Source organism: Xiphophorus maculatus, chromosome 2, assembly GCF_002775205.1.
Source record: "Xiphophorus maculatus strain JP 163 A chromosome 2, X_maculatus-5.0-male, whole genome shotgun sequence".
In the NCBI taxonomy this organism is placed as follows: Eukaryota; Metazoa; Chordata; class Actinopteri; order Cyprinodontiformes; family Poeciliidae; genus Xiphophorus; species Xiphophorus maculatus.
In genome coordinates, this window is record NC_036444.1 from 4,704,375 (window position 1) to 4,719,662 (window position 15,288).

Genomic DNA, 15,288 nt, shown 5'->3' on the forward strand with positions numbered 1-15,288 from the left:
GGATGTGGCTCTACCAGCTGATGGATCCTGTGGTGAACTAAGTGTTTCACACATAGTTTCTAAATTTTTGCTCACTTATTTGATCGTTTTTTTTAGTTTGAGCCACTTTTTGACCCACTGAAGGCCAAACTATACTTACCAAGTATTTTTTTGTCAAGTTTCTAGCTCGAAAATCTTAGTACACTTGCAAGTAACTTTTCAGCAAGATACAAGAGCTTCTTTTAAGTCAGTAATTCCTTAATATAGATGAAAAAGAACTTGTTCCACTGGCATTTTTTTCAATTAAAAACTTGTTATAAGTTGAATAATCTGCCAGTGGAACTAGTACTCTTTCATCAACATTTACTTAAAATAAGCTCCTATATCTTGGTAAAAAGTTACCTGTGGGTTGTCTTATTTCAAGTGCACTAGGATATTTGCACTAGAAACTAGATCAAACAATATTTGGTAAGAAGAAGAGTGTTTTCAGTGTAAGAGATAAAACCTTGGTACTTGTAGAAGTTGTACCTCTGAAGACCAAAAGCTGAGCATTAAGTCAGGTTCAGTGGGAACTCAACAGACTCTATGTGAAGTTTTTTTTTCTTTGTGTTTTTATAAACTAAGATTTATAAAAAAAAGAACAAAAACGCAGTGAGAAGGATTCTCTGAAGGCACCCGTCGACCCTGTTTCTCTTTATAACTGATTCACTTATAGAAAAGTGCAAACAGAAGCGTCAGAACTTGCATATTATCAGAAGTCGGACCCGACATCCAGCTCCAGAGTTCGATGAGACGTTGTCACGGTAACGGCAGAGGCACCAGCACCTCCACGTAGCTGACGGGTAGAAGCCCGGATCGCTCCCCGAGCGTTCCCTCGTACCAGTCGCCGTCAACCTGGCCGGTGAGGATGATGACCTCTCCCTCGCTGAAGTCCAGCTCGTCGTCGCGTTTTGACGTGAAGGAGAAAATCGCCCGGCAACACGGCTGATTCAGGAGCAGCTTACAGTCAGCTGAGAGGAAATCAGAGGGACAAAAGAGAGAAAAAATGCAGTTAAACCTCCAGTTAAACTTCAGATGTTTTGATCGCTGATGCTGGACTCAGGTTGAAAACTCTGAAACTTCTTAGACAAAAAAACAAGATGAGTGGAAGACGCTGGAATCTCACTGGGGTAACTGGTCTCTGCTAAAACAGCCAAAAGATGTTTTCTCACCAAAGTTGGAGATGAAGCTGTCTGGGCTGGATGTTATCGCCGAGGTCTCTTCTCCTGAGACCAGATTAGATGAAAACAAAAGTAAGTTTTACAAGACATTTGCAGATCAGCCTTAAAGGCCAGTATTATGAGTTTTCCAATCACATAGAATGATTTTATAGCTCACCTAAGTCCTATAAAACTGCGACCTTCAGTTGTTATTCACTCCACACCATTGTTTTTGTATTTGTGGCAAAACATTTAACTGCTGCTGCGCCAGTTACTCAACAGGTTGTCGCTAGGTAACCAAAGAATGAGTGAGTTGCTAGGTAACCAAAGAATGAGTGCGTTGCTAGGTAACCAAAGAATGAGTGAGTTGCTAGGTAACCAAAGAGTGCTTTGTAATTCCCCCAGAATTTTGTGCCATTCTGGATCAAACAGCTCAGTGAAATTATTGATTATTGTCTGTTGACATCAATCACATGTCTACTGTAATACATATTGTTATTGATTTATTATCCAACTGACTGGAAACCAGAGCATCTGTGAGATGATGTTGTTCCAGAACCTGAGTAATTGATGTTTTGTTTTTGTTCAGGTTCAGAAAGTTGACCTCTAAACACCTTTAAAAAGGTTCAACATGGAGGAAGTATCTGGAACAGACCTGAGGACCGAGGAGCCGCAGCTGACAGCTGGTAGTAAAACCCGACAGTACTGCTGGGGTCGGCTCCGACGGGAATCTTCTCGGATCTGAAGTGGAGCGCTGGTTTGTTACTGGCAGCAGTCAACCTGATGTAAGGGAGAGGTCAAAGGTTATGTGGAGACAGATTTAACACTTTAATTCTGATGGTTCTGATAATTAAACGTGGAAGAGGATATCAATAAACATTTGGTTTTGTCTCACTACAATAGAAACGCATCGATCCAATATCAATATCTGTATCGGAAATGAAAATGAAAACAATTCTAGATTGGCACTGGTGACGATGTATCCAATCCATGCTTCATGATTTCTCTTACACTATATTTAAAGTTTGTAATTACACTTTCTGAACCATTTGAAAGAAAGTTTGTAGCAGTTTATTATTACATGTTTGACCAAAGTAGTCAACTTGTTGTTTTTGTCTGTTTCAGTTTCTTTTATTATTTATTTTACATTGGCTGGTTTACTCCCAATTGCTCTGACTGAACAAATTAAAGTTGATTTGTTTTTACACGTTTGACCAAACTTGTGAAGTTATTTGTGTTTTTAAGTCTGTTGTTATTCAGTACATTTATGTCTGGTTTTTTTAAAAAAGAAATGTTTGAAGTCACTGTTTCTCTCAATCACATCGGTATCAGCTGATACCAAACTTCAGATATCGATATTGCAAGTGAAAAATGTGGATCGGTGCATTCCTACATGAAGCCAAACTCACCTGGCCTGCAGGTCGCTTTGCAGGTCCAGCAACATGCGTTGGGCGTTGTGGTGGAAATCGAGCAGAGAGGCGATCAGAGCAGCCAGTGGGCGGATCAGATCCACCTGCAGGAGAAACACCAGAGCGGATCGGTAGCACCGCTTCCTGACTCCATGCATGAATCAAGTCCAACTCATCATTTCTAAGGATTTTCTCCTTTGAGTCATCTCTGCTAATCAGACAGACAAACTGATTTTCTTTCCTAGTTTGATGTGGACATTTGGGACATTCTCAATGTTTTCAATAATTGGAGCACATGTGAAGAAATGCAACTAATGATTATTTTATTTATTTAAATTAATTTTATTTTGCTGACCTTTGAGATCCAAAGATATAAATGGTATTATAAATAAAACCCATTGTTACTATTATTATTATTATTATTATTTATATTATTGTAACTGACTGAATCCTTCTGCATGATCTTTTTTGTCTAAATTGAATTGACTAAGGCTTTAAGAGCTTATAATGTGGTTAAAATTGGTGAAAATGGGGCGTGCAGTGGTGGCGGAGGGTTTGGAGGCCTTAGTCCTCGACGCGGACGTCGTGGGTTCGACTCCCAGTCCCGGCGACCTTTGCCGCATGTTCTCTCCTCGCCCTCTTTCCTGTCTGCCTACTGTCGCAAAAAATACGAGCCAGTAGCGCCGCAAAAACTCTTCGGAAAAAAATAAAATAAAATTGGTGAAAATAAATCTTTATGAAGGATTGAAGCGTTTCAAATTCCTACTCGATAAAACCGTTTTTAAATTTTATTTTGAAAATTAGAGAAGAATCAAAATGGCTGGACATTTTGGGGGATTCAAAGTGCAGAAAAGACCTGGTTTGTCTTTCCGGAAACCAGGTCATGAAGATTTTTTTTTCTGGTAATTAGTCCCAAACTTTCTTTAGACTTGTCTTACGGTTTCCTACAGTACAGGTTGAACAAAATTAAACAGAAATAGTAAAAGAATAAACATCTGGTTTCCAGCTCACATCACTGTCCAGCAGGACGAACATGCTCTTCTCTGCCAACTCTTTGGACGTCATAAACTTATCCCACGCCAGCCGAACACTTTCCGTTGACACTTTTCCTCTTCGTCTCTTCTTATAGTCAAAATCGAGCCGTTGGCCGTTCACCTTCTTTAGCTGGTACTGAGGAACCAATCAAACAAGCTTCAGACCTCCTGCTGGTCTAGATTCTAGCACCAATAACAAATGAGTTCATATAATTCAGTTCGAAAAAAGATTCGAGGTGGGATTTAGTGGCTGCTCACCTTGATCTGCTTCATTTCTGACTGCTGCAGCCCCTGCAGAGGGTCAATGAACGTCCGCTTGATGCCAACGTCCAGAACGTCTTTGGCCTGGCCGACCTTCTGCAGAGCTCCGCCCACATCCGTCAGAGCGCCGCCTGATCAGGAGGCGAGGAAGAGGACAACCGCAGAAAAACAGCAGGAGAGTCAGGACTAGCAGAGTTCACACACAACAAATCTGCAGGTGCCTCATTAACAGAGTCTGGTACTAACTAGTTACATTAACCTGTGTAACATTTTTGAAAATATTTACTTTTAGGAATATTTCTACTAAGCTGTACTTTTTACCTTTACTTCAGTACTTTTATTATGAAGTATCTCTACTCTTACTTGAGTAAAATTTCTAACTTTTTACCCACTGAATAAAAAAAAACATGTTTTAACCAAAAATTAATCAGACACAGACACACACCTGCAGTTTTTGTAAAAGTTTCATTTTCAGTTTTTGTATTGAAAGAAACTGATTTGGAAACACTTATTTATATAAGTAATAAAAAAAATAAAATAAATTAGGCCAGAGAAAATGTCATTTTGGTCCTTAAAATACCCAAATTTCCACTGAACTTTATGTTTTGGTCCGTCTGATGATGTAATTTTTAAATATTAAATGATTGATAATTTCATCAATTACTTAGTACTTGAGTAGACTTTTTACCAAATACTTTTTTACTCTTACTTGAGTAATTTCTTGGATGGTTACCTTTTACTTTTACTTAACCACTACTTCATATATGTTGAAGTAGTGCTACCCTTACTTGAGTACAGTTTTTAGGTACTCTATCCACATGTGCTCATTAATTTGTTTAAAATTATTTTAATTTGTGTGTACCAAATTCAGAAGCCGGTCCGAGCTCCTGGCCGTAGAACAACATGCACTTCCCCAGCATTCCCTCCGTCTGCGGGTATCCCACCGTCCGCGCCTGTCCTCGGATCCTGGACACTGTGCTGAGCATGCTCAGTTTAGCTCTGTAGGCTGAGACACAAAAACATTTTAATCATTTTAATTTGTCTCATCAATTTCATTTCTGAATGCAAAACTTTCAAGAAAAAGAAGTTTTGCCACTGAGGATAAGCGTGGGCTTTATTGTGCATTTTAGTGATATAAATCCCACTTCTTTAAATAAGTGACATCCTGAAGAAGATTATTTCAAATGGGAATATTTTCCCAAGAATTATATTTCTGTATGTGGCTTTGTAAATGTCATGCCATGTAGTTACATTTCTCCATTAAATTCCTCCATATTCCTTCAAATCTAAAGTATAATTAGTAATATTCTGATCTATGGAGAAACATCCAAATTTCTTTTGATCCTTCAATAATAAACTTTTTTCTCACACATTTTTGGTGCTAATTTGGAGATTTTCTGCTTTTCATGCATAGAGACTTGGACCGAAATCATTATTCAGCTTGGCTTTCATATTGAAATTATGAAATCTATTCCTCATGTCTACACCTCACAACCTTCCAAATATTAACTTTTTTTAAGCTAATTTCTGTCAGAATCTGTAATAAGCAGAACTTTGTCTTTTTAATTAGGGATGCACAACATTTATGCATCAACATTGGTATTTATTGATGATGTGTTTGGACAGTGTAGGAGAAGCAATGGGTGATTTTTCTCCACTTTGAAAGGATAGAAAAATATATAAAATATCAATTGAATATCAGTAGGTATCACTAATTAGTCATAATATCAATATGAAATACTGATATTGGCTAAGATTTTTCATATTGGTGCATCTCCATTATTCATGTAATTATGTAAAAATGTGTTACAAGTTCTGTTTTGGTTCAGATGTTGGTTGGACTGTGAGTTTGTGTGTTAAATCATCTGGTACCTGGGTTTGGCTGGAGTAGCTCTGTGGTTCTGGACATCAGCTCACCCAGAAGAACATTCATCACTGCGACAGTCTGATGAAAAACACACAGAGGGAAGAAGTTCAATCGGGTTTTTATCTTCAATCTCTGAGGTACACTGCAAAAACACAAAATTACACCACATATTTTTGGTCTAGTTTCCATTGCAAATATCTTGGTAAACTTGAAATAAGAAAAAAACAACTTAAAACTAACTTTTTAGGAGATATGAGATATTAAGATATGAGCTTGTTTTAGATCAATTAGTCCTTAGTATTGATTTTTTAAAAAAGGTACTAGTTCCATTGGCAGATTTATTCACCTATAAAATGGAAAAAATGTCTTGCGTAAAAAAAATCTGCCAGTTTCAGTTTCCATTTTCTGTACATGGATGGTCAGGAGGGGTGCTGGTGTCTATCTCCAGCTAACGTTCCGGGCGAGAGGCGGGCTCACCTTGGACAGGTCACTAGCCTGTCGCAGGGCAACACAGAAACAGACAGAACAACCAACCATGCACACACACACTCACACCCAAGGAGAATTTAGAGAGACCAATTAACCTAAAAGTTATGTTTTTGGATTGTGGGAGGAAGCCGGAGTACCCAGCGAGAACCCACGCATGCACAGGGAGAAAACGCAGAAAGACCCCGGGCTGGGAATCAAACCCAGGACCTTCTTGCTGCAAGGCAACAGCTCTACCAACTGCGCCACCGTGCAGCCCTTCTAGTTGACCCAGTACTTTTTAATCAATATTAAGAAATTACTGGCGCAAAATAAGATCTCCTATAACTTGAAAGCTAGTTTTGTATTATTTCATGTATACTAAGATATTTACACTAGAAGCTACACAAAGAATAAGATTGGTAAGACGTGTGTTTTTACAGTGAAGGTTTTCAGGGCTAAGGGTTTGTGTAACATGACCATGTAAATATACTTTACTGCTGTTCTTTTGTTTGCTTTTGTACTAAATTTATTTTCTTTGTTTATATTTTTATTATTATTTTATTACACTTTGCTCAATAAAGACAAACTCAAATATTCACCTTCTCCATCTTCAGGAAATCTTCATCCAGTCTGGTTCCCTCAGCTCCCATCAGGCGCTCGTTCAAAAGCTGCCAACAAAAATCAGGTTAAAACACATCAGAGCTCCAGAAAACTAGTCAGTTTTCAGAAATCAATCAAAAACTAAATTCCTGAAACTTTCAGTCTCTGAAAGTCCCGAAAGATGGAAAATCTTCTCAAATTTAGATTGATAACTGCTCTAGCTTGACACAAACTGTATGAACTACTGCATTGTAAAGCGTTTGATCACTCAGCTTTGAACTGATCCAGATAAACTGGAAATGACAGTCTGATGAAGCCAACAGAACCACATTCCTTCAAAGGCTACACCGATTGCAGTTTTCTTGTCGAGCACCGATTAACGATCTTTAAAAAGGCTGACTGGTCAATTCCAATTTTGCCCAATGCCAATTTTTTTGTCTGAAATGTTGTTAAATATAGCAAGAAAGGCGCTGAGTTGGTAACAGTGGGGGTGACTGTTGTTAACTGCAAACATGACCTGTCTGTCAGTCAAACCTCTCCCACTGCAGAGCAGAAGAGGAGAGCGGCTGATTTTTAGAGGTAGAAAAGATCAACTTCACATGGAAGTATCACCGATCTTCCAAAATTAAGAAAAGCTGCGCCAATAAATCGGCTGGCCGATAAATCGCTGCACCGCAACACTCAACACCTCAACTGCATCAAGAAAATTTGTCCACAAAGGTTATGGACAGAATTGGTGACAAAGGCAACTTTGTCACCAGAAACATTAATGACTTACTTATTTGAAGCATTGAAGGATAAATTAAGAAAAGAAGAGAAAAAAGTATAAACAGAGCGCCCATTAAAGTGTTTATCTCAGACTTTTGTTCACATTTGTTGTTAGAATTTGGAAAACTTTTAAGTTTTTAATATCTTATTTATTTCAGGAGTAAATCTGCAACTTACAAGAGCCACTGTGACACTGAAGCTCAGGAGATTTTTTTTTTACTTGTAGTCAGATTGTGATATTTTAGTGACAAAGTTCAGAGGAAAAGTTTGCATGGCCTTGTTAAATCAAAATCAGAGCTTTAAAATAATCTTTCCCTCCACCTTTTGGAGCGGATAAACGCATAATCTCTTTCTGATAATTAATGTTTAACCTATAATTACAACCCTAACAAAGTGCAAAGTGCAGCCTGCATCATACTCTGATGTACCGGGAATAAAAACCTTAATAAACATAAACAAGGCGGACCCTCATCCTGCATCTTTCCTGGGGAGAAGGTTTCCAGGTGGATCGGTACCAGGCCCTGTGTCGCAGTGGAGCCTCGAAACACGACGGCCTACATCTTGAATCTCCACTCGTTTTAACCGGGTTCTGTTCGGCTCGGTTCGGCTCTTACCTGGCTGGCTTTGTGGAACTGCTTCTTCATTCCGGAAACGGACATCTTGACGGCTCCAAGCGGCGGACCTGCTGCTGCTACCGCCGGGGTCCGGACAGCCTTCAGCCCGTCTACGATGCTTTATCCCCCCGCAGGGAGTTTCTGCAGGGACCTGCCCACACCTCGGCAACCACAACGAGGTCAGGACCGGAAATTTGGACCGGAAACAACTCCGTTTAACACTTCCTACCACGAAGAAGTGGACAGAAAAAGTTCTGCAGCTTGTAACAGTCTAATTAATTTCATTTTGTATGCTGTAGTTTGAAGTTTGCCAGATGTTTCATATTTATTATTTTTTCTGTGTCAAATCTGTTTATTTGCTTTTCATTTAAAGTTAGCCAATCTTTCCAATAATTTATCTTGTTGATCTTCTATTAAACTTCAATTATTTCATAAATCAGCTTAAAACAACTACATAATTTATGTATTTTATAAAACACAGTAGCTGTGATTAGTTTGATTTTCAATTTCCTGTCCTTGTGCATGAAAAATGAGATAACATCATATAATATAATGAAATTATATAAAATAACCTATGACATAGTAGGATTCAAAACAATATAATAAAACATAATATTTTACAACTTTTTCTCACTTCTGTTTTTTTTTTTGTCTTTCAGTCCAAATAAAGTTATTAAAATCAGCAAAACATTGTACTGAATTAGATATTACATAGTAATATTATACTTCTTATAATAACATAGAATTACTTTTATATCCTTAATTATGTTATTATTTTTATTATGGTATTTATGTTGTGTTGTTTTTAATTTGTTTATCAGAGGTCTGTCAATAAAGTTTGAATCGCATTTTATTGAAATATTGTCGAGCTTAATCTTTTTTCTGCCTAATATGCTTAATATTAGTTATTTTAATAGATGTTTTAATTTTGTTTTATTTTTAGGTTTAATTTGTATTTTTTTATTATTATTATTATTGCCTGTTGTTTTGACCAAAATTATTTTTGGTAAGTCAATGTATAATTTTTGTTGAAATTATTAGTATAATTACAAAATAAACTGTAAAATGTGGGATGTTACACATGGACATTTGCATCCACACCAGTTGTGGTTAATAGTTTTATTGATTTGTTTTTTATATATTTTATTTAATTACTTTTCTTTTTCTGCTAAACGAGATGTTTTCCTGATTCTTAGTTGACCTACATCTTGGTTAAAACTTCATTTCCCATCAGTCATAGCTCCAGCCAGCGTTGCGTCACATGACTCTTCTCTTGTCAACATGGCTGCTGCGCTAACCAGTGAAGATTTCACCAACTTGCAGCTCCTTCTAAAGGTAATGAACGTTGTTTTTGATTGTTTTTAACTGAGACTTGATGGAAAACGTGTAATTGTCTTCTGAGTATTTTAGAAAACGTGGTTAAAATAGGAATATCGGTTATCTGCTTACTTTAATCTGCTCTAAGCACTTTATCTGCGGTTTTTTGTATTGAAAACAAGACTTGTTCTTATGAGGAGGGTTATTTCACAAAACCAGGATAGCGGATTAACCCTGGATTTTCCGGTTGAATTAAGATCTCGACTCGGTTTCATAAACGCAGTAGCTCATACGTTACCATGGCGATTTATCCCCTTCAGCTAGCCTGTTGAAGAAGCTAGCTGAAACGTTGGAGCTTCATTTGTTCAGTCAGATCGATCATATTTAAAACATATTCTTATTTACGTCATAAACATACCTTGTGCCTCTATCAAGAAGCTTGTTTTTAACAAGATGCATTTTAAGCTCTTTTACAAGTTATCTTGTCTTTAGATTTCCGGTAAGCTCCATTTGCGCTAACAGTTAACAGGAAGTTGTCCCTTCAACATAAAAGCATGGCAACTCAAGCAGAAAGTTAAACTTAAGTAAAATTATTTAAGGATCTTAGTCATTAATACATGTTCATTTTTACATTGTATAATCTTTACTAGGTACTGAAAATTGTTCTTATGTTGAACCTTGACCTATTGTCATGTTAGTTCTTTATAAATATTGATAAGATGTGGAACAAAAACAGAGTAACATGAATAAATTTGCTGTCGTTTTAATATTTACTACTTCTGTTCATTTTTTATTTCAAATTTTTTCATTTGAGCAAATGACGGTATGAATAGGATGTTTTTAAGTTTTGTAGCTGCACCCCTGATACTGGTTTGGTCTTTCAGAAACAGGTAAAACCACAACCAACTGATCACCTTATGTCAAGGCTGGTTTTATCTCACCTCCTGGATTTCTGAATTGTGGTTTTAGTGAAAGAGTCCTTTGAAGGCTATGTTTATTTTCTGATTATTTTCTTTTGTGTGTGTGTTTCAGGCTCCATCTAAAGACGCAGTGAGAGATGTCTGTGTTCAGAGCCACAGAACCCCGAACCGGAGGCTGACGGAAAACACTGCAGCCACCTTCAGCATCCCTGCAGCACAAGCAGCTCAGGTAACACGCACACGCCCGCACACACACACGCCCCCACGCACACACACACGCAGTTTACTCAACTGCACTGTGAGAATTGAAGTTAGCAGTAGCATTAATAGCATTAATAGTGCACTAAACTGCTCTGTACATTAATCAAGATGGTTGCTTTTAATGTTTTAATTAATTGTTAATATGTTATAATTGAACTTAATTAGTTATTTTTGCTTGAGATTTTTAGATCCACATCCATCATCTCTTATATCGTAGTTTGCATACTAATAGGCCTGCCTCCATAACAAATTTTACTGGAGAAGAAATTGTCCCAGAAATTATCGTGTTTATTGATAATCAAATTTTTAGACCATTTTCAATTAGCATAATAATATTAAAGGCAAGTACTCCCTCTGGAAGATCAGTGGTGAAGAACATTTAACACTGGAAATTAAAATCATGTAAAATATCCAAAATAAATAAAACAATGTAAACAACAATGGTTAAAATAAATTATGAAGTGTCTATAGCTGAAATTGTGTTTAAAAAAAAAGTTCATTATTGACTTTAGACAAGGAAAACAGCCAAAAGAGTTAGGCACAAAAAAATGGAAAAATGAAAGTACTTTGTACTTGGAGTCAAACGATTTTCAAAATGACGGCTTTTCGCCAATATTAAAGGGGAACATCTCTTTAACAATTGTTGTCCAAATGGAAATTATCAAGCTAATTTTGACTTGAAGTGACTTTTACTAAACTAGCAGAGAATTTTTAACAATCAGTGTCCAGATTTCTCCACTCATTCATTTTTGTCTTTGTGCTCCACCAGGTTCAGGCCTTGAGAAATAATGAGATTTGGTTCTATATAAAAGCAGGCTTTAATGCCGAAAAGTGATAAAATGTTACAAGCCATACATGTCATACAAACAGAACAGATACAGAGTTACATTCACCGTCGCATCGCTGGGCCACACTTAGCTCACCTTATGGATGAAACCAAGTGAGGCAAAGATTGTAGCGCATGTTTAGCTTTTTATTCTTTTCTGCAATCTGTACCCTCCAAGGGTTGTCTAATCAGTTTCAGTCTGTTTATGTTTGCCTGGCGACAGTCATACAAAAACACGGTTGTGTAATCTGTGGCGTGTGCATGTCAGCAGATTAAAAGGTCGGCTAAAAGAGATAGAGAAAAAGATAGAATCCACAACAATAGAAAAATGTAAACATAATTTAATTTGGATTTTTAATCTAAATCTGCACCATACATCTGTCGTTTAGCTGGTCCAGTCCCTCCACACTCTGTCTCACCACGTCCTCTTCTACAACCTGACGTCTCCGGATCAGATCCTCGCAGTATTCCCAGAGTCTTTCCACTCCAATCTGAAGAATCTAATCACTAAGATCCTGCTGGAGAACAGGTCAGACTTACTGAAACTTTAAGAAGTATACAAACTGATTTGATTATTTTCCAGGTCTGATAAGGATGAGAAAAAAATGTCATTTGATTATTTTTATACTTTCTTTCCATTTCCATATCCTATTTTTCTAAAACACAAAACTCTGACAATCATTTTAAGTAAATATAGTGGTTTTCACATTGATTTATATTAATTTGATGTGCTTGTATTTGCTAAATCACTCAGTATCCATATTTTGGATTTTGTGTTAATTAATGTACGCTGATTTACAAGGTCTTTGTAGATTACTTTAAATTCAGGTTTAACTTGAATTTAAAGAAATCCGATTTTTAAATTAGGTCAAAATGCCATTTTTAATTAATTCAACATTATTAATTAAAATTGATTTGAGTTAGTTCAGATACAAAAAAAGCAGTAAAAATGATTCTGTCAGTACAAAAACATTTTCGTTGTTGTGTTGTTTCTTGTTTTTTGTTAATCAACAGAAAATGTAACTAAATTTTCAGAATGTTATAAAGGTGTTGTAAAGGTTTGGCACAGTGAGAAAGTGTGGAATAAAAGCAAACAAGGTTATGAAATGCACAAATTTTGATACGACCCTAAAAAATCTCATCCTACTGCAAAAACTAACATCGAAAAATGTGAGTTTTTTGGCGCGTTTCCTTTGAGCAAATCTATTTTTGAAATGTCAAATTGCACAATTCCAAGGTTAATGGAAATGTAGCTAGTGTCTCAGACATCTCGGTTATCTTCGACTGATCAGGAATTAAATTTTTGGTTGACATCGAGTTTGTTTTTTCAGTCCGGCGTGGAGGACAGAAGCTCTCAGCCATCAGGGTGAGTAAACACCAGGCTTTTCTTTTCCGTCTTTGTGAGGACAAACACTTCAGGAAATGTTCTGGCGCTTGTTTATTTAACCTTTGATTAGAAGCAGCAGTGTTACCTCTAATTTAAGGTTCGGTAAATGTCTGCTTGTGTTCAGAAGTGGGTAGAGTACCCAAAAACTGTACTCACTTAAAAGTAGCACTACTTAAACATATTTTCACTAAAGTAAAAGTAAAAAGTAACTGTCCAAGAAATTACTCAAGAGTAAAAAAGTATTTGGTAAAATGTCCACTTAAGTATTGAATAACTGATCAAAACAATCATTTAATATTAAAAAATTACATCATCAGACGGACCAAAATAATTTATGGAAATCACTCAGTATTTTTCAAATCAGTTTCTGTCAATATAAAAGTTATTTTAAAAAACTGCTGGTGTGTGTCTGTCTGGTGAATTTTTGGTTAAAACATGCTTGTTTTTCATTCAGCGGGTAGAAAATCCAGAAACTTTACTAAAGTAAAAGTAGACACTTCATAATAAAATCACTCAAATAAAAGTAAAACAAACAGCGTAGCAAAAATACTCATAAAAGTACATTTTTTCCAAGTAGTTCCTCAAGTAAATGTAACTAGTTACTACCAAACGCTGCCCTTGTTTTCAGTCTCCCTCCCTCAGCTGAAGGAACTGGACTGGAGAGTGGACCTGGTGACCGGTTCTGACTCGGTCAGTCGGATGGCGGTGCCGACCTGCCTGGTCCAGCTGAAGGTGAGAACCTGACCTCTGGAGAGGTCGTGACCTTCCTGATGACGCAATACATGAAAATGAATCTCGATATGCAAAACCTTTTCAGATGGAGGATCCGTGTCCGTCAGCAGGCGGGGAGCCGGTTTCCACGGTTACAGTGGAGCTGAGCAGGGAGTCACTGGACACTATACTGGACGGACTGGGACGGATCAGGGACCAACTGGCTGTGGTGGCAGGGAAGTGAGAACATGGACTCCAGATTTCATCCATAAATGGTTTACACTTTAAAACGTGCATAAAGTTCTACATTTTCATCAAAAACCTGGTGGGGTCTCATTTATCCAGCGATTGGAAAGTTGAACTTTTTAACACGTGTTGAATATGATAATGTTTATACATTTAATATTAGTTATTCTACTCAACCCTCATTTATGTGTAAAAGTATTGTTTCCATTTCTACTAATGTGAAAATAAACTGATCAGTCAGATTCTATTTCGTGGTGCATCTTTTCTATTCTTTCCTATTTTAATCCATCTTGATGCAGTTTAGGTTTCACTGAACTGCATCAGGTTCAGGGATGCAGTTCCCTGAACCTGATGCAGATGCAGGGATAGTTTAAATGTATAGTTTAAACTATACATTTAAACTAAATGTATAGTTTACTGTATGTAAACTATACATTTACATATAGTAAATGTATAGTTTACATATAGTAAATGTATAGTTTATATATATAGTAAACTATACATTTAAAGTTTAACATATAGTTTAACTTTATTGATCCCAAAGGAAAATCAAATAATGCAGCAATGCGAAAACACTTCGTGGTACAGGGCTTATTTAAAGCTTATTCAGATCCAGAGTAGTTCATTTTCTAACCTGCAGTCCTACGTTTGCCTTAACATTTGTTCAACACAATATACGTTTTACCTAACGTTAAAGTAATTTAAGACAACAATGCTAGAGAATTTTATAAAATAAAGCAGAACTCAACTTACTTTCACCTTCTGGTCGATCGCGGTGAGCAGCAAGCAGATAGCTCAGCTCCAGCAGAAACAAACACAGGTTGGCTTATGAAAACGTGCTGCTCAGCAAGAGTGCTGCTGATTGGTTAGTTTATAGTCACATGCAGCCTTAGCCAATCAGAGTTTGGCTAAACTCTTAGCCAATCAGGTGGTTCGGGTTCCTGTCCCGCCCATAGACATAATATATTATGTCTATGGTCCCGCCACCTACTGTACATAATCGTGTGACCTCACAGCCTCAGAACGAAAAAGCTTTTAAAGATAAAAGTTAAAAAATAATAATTGCATCAATTGAACAATGATACTGAAAATGTAAAACAATTGACAAAATTCATTAAAATGTAATGTTAAAAATCACATACATACACAATAAGTAAGTAGTGTACATAATGAAAAAATATGTGTTCATATATGAATAAATACTCGTGCACCTGTTTTGTATGTTTAAACCATAATTCTCAAATTAATTTCCAAATTCTTCATTCAATTTAACAGTATTAAAGTCAATTCGTTTAGCTGTGATTCAGCTATGATAAATTATTTAGCTATTCCTCTAAAAGGACCGTCTTTCATTATAAATAGCTGAGACTTTACAGAAAATTTAATAATAAGTAGATGACAAACTCGTCAATATTCTCCTT

The 15,288-nt window shown here is 36.6% G+C and overlaps 2 protein-coding genes across 3 annotated transcripts; one reads left to right on the forward strand and one right to left on the reverse strand.

The window, feature by feature from the left end:
• Positions 1–298: 298 nt before the first annotated feature.
• On the reverse strand, positions 299–8,848 carry LOC102236550 (endophilin-A3). Of its 2 annotated transcripts, XM_005795901.3 has the most exons (10): positions 8,200–8,848; positions 6,817–6,885; positions 5,755–5,827; positions 4,745–4,888; positions 3,880–4,013; positions 3,599–3,757; positions 2,588–2,691; positions 1,834–1,958; positions 1,191–1,244; positions 299–989 (listed from the first exon to the last, which is right to left on the reverse strand). In XM_005795901.3, the coding sequence occupies exons 1-10, from the start codon at positions 8,242–8,244 to the stop codon at positions 778–780; spliced, it is 1,119 nt and encodes a 372-aa protein (XP_005795958.1). In that variant the 5' UTR covers positions 8,245–8,848; the 3' UTR covers positions 299–777. The 2 variants fall into 2 exon arrangements, with proteins under 2 accessions (XP_005795958.1, XP_023202427.1); XM_023346659.1 differs by lacking the exon at positions 8,200–8,848 and having other exon boundaries at positions 5,755–5,891.
• A 580-nt stretch (positions 8,849–9,428) lies between these two features.
• Positions 9,429–14,114, forward strand: commd9 (COMM domain containing 9). The gene is made up of 6 exons (XM_005795808.2): positions 9,429–9,534; positions 10,549–10,665; positions 11,913–12,052; positions 12,855–12,889; positions 13,539–13,642; positions 13,728–14,114. Exons 1-6 carry the CDS (start codon positions 9,481–9,483, stop codon positions 13,863–13,865), a joined length of 588 nt encoding a protein of 195 aa, XP_005795865.1. The 5' UTR covers positions 9,429–9,480; the 3' UTR covers positions 13,866–14,114.
• The last annotated feature ends 1,174 nt before the right edge of the window (positions 14,115–15,288 follow it).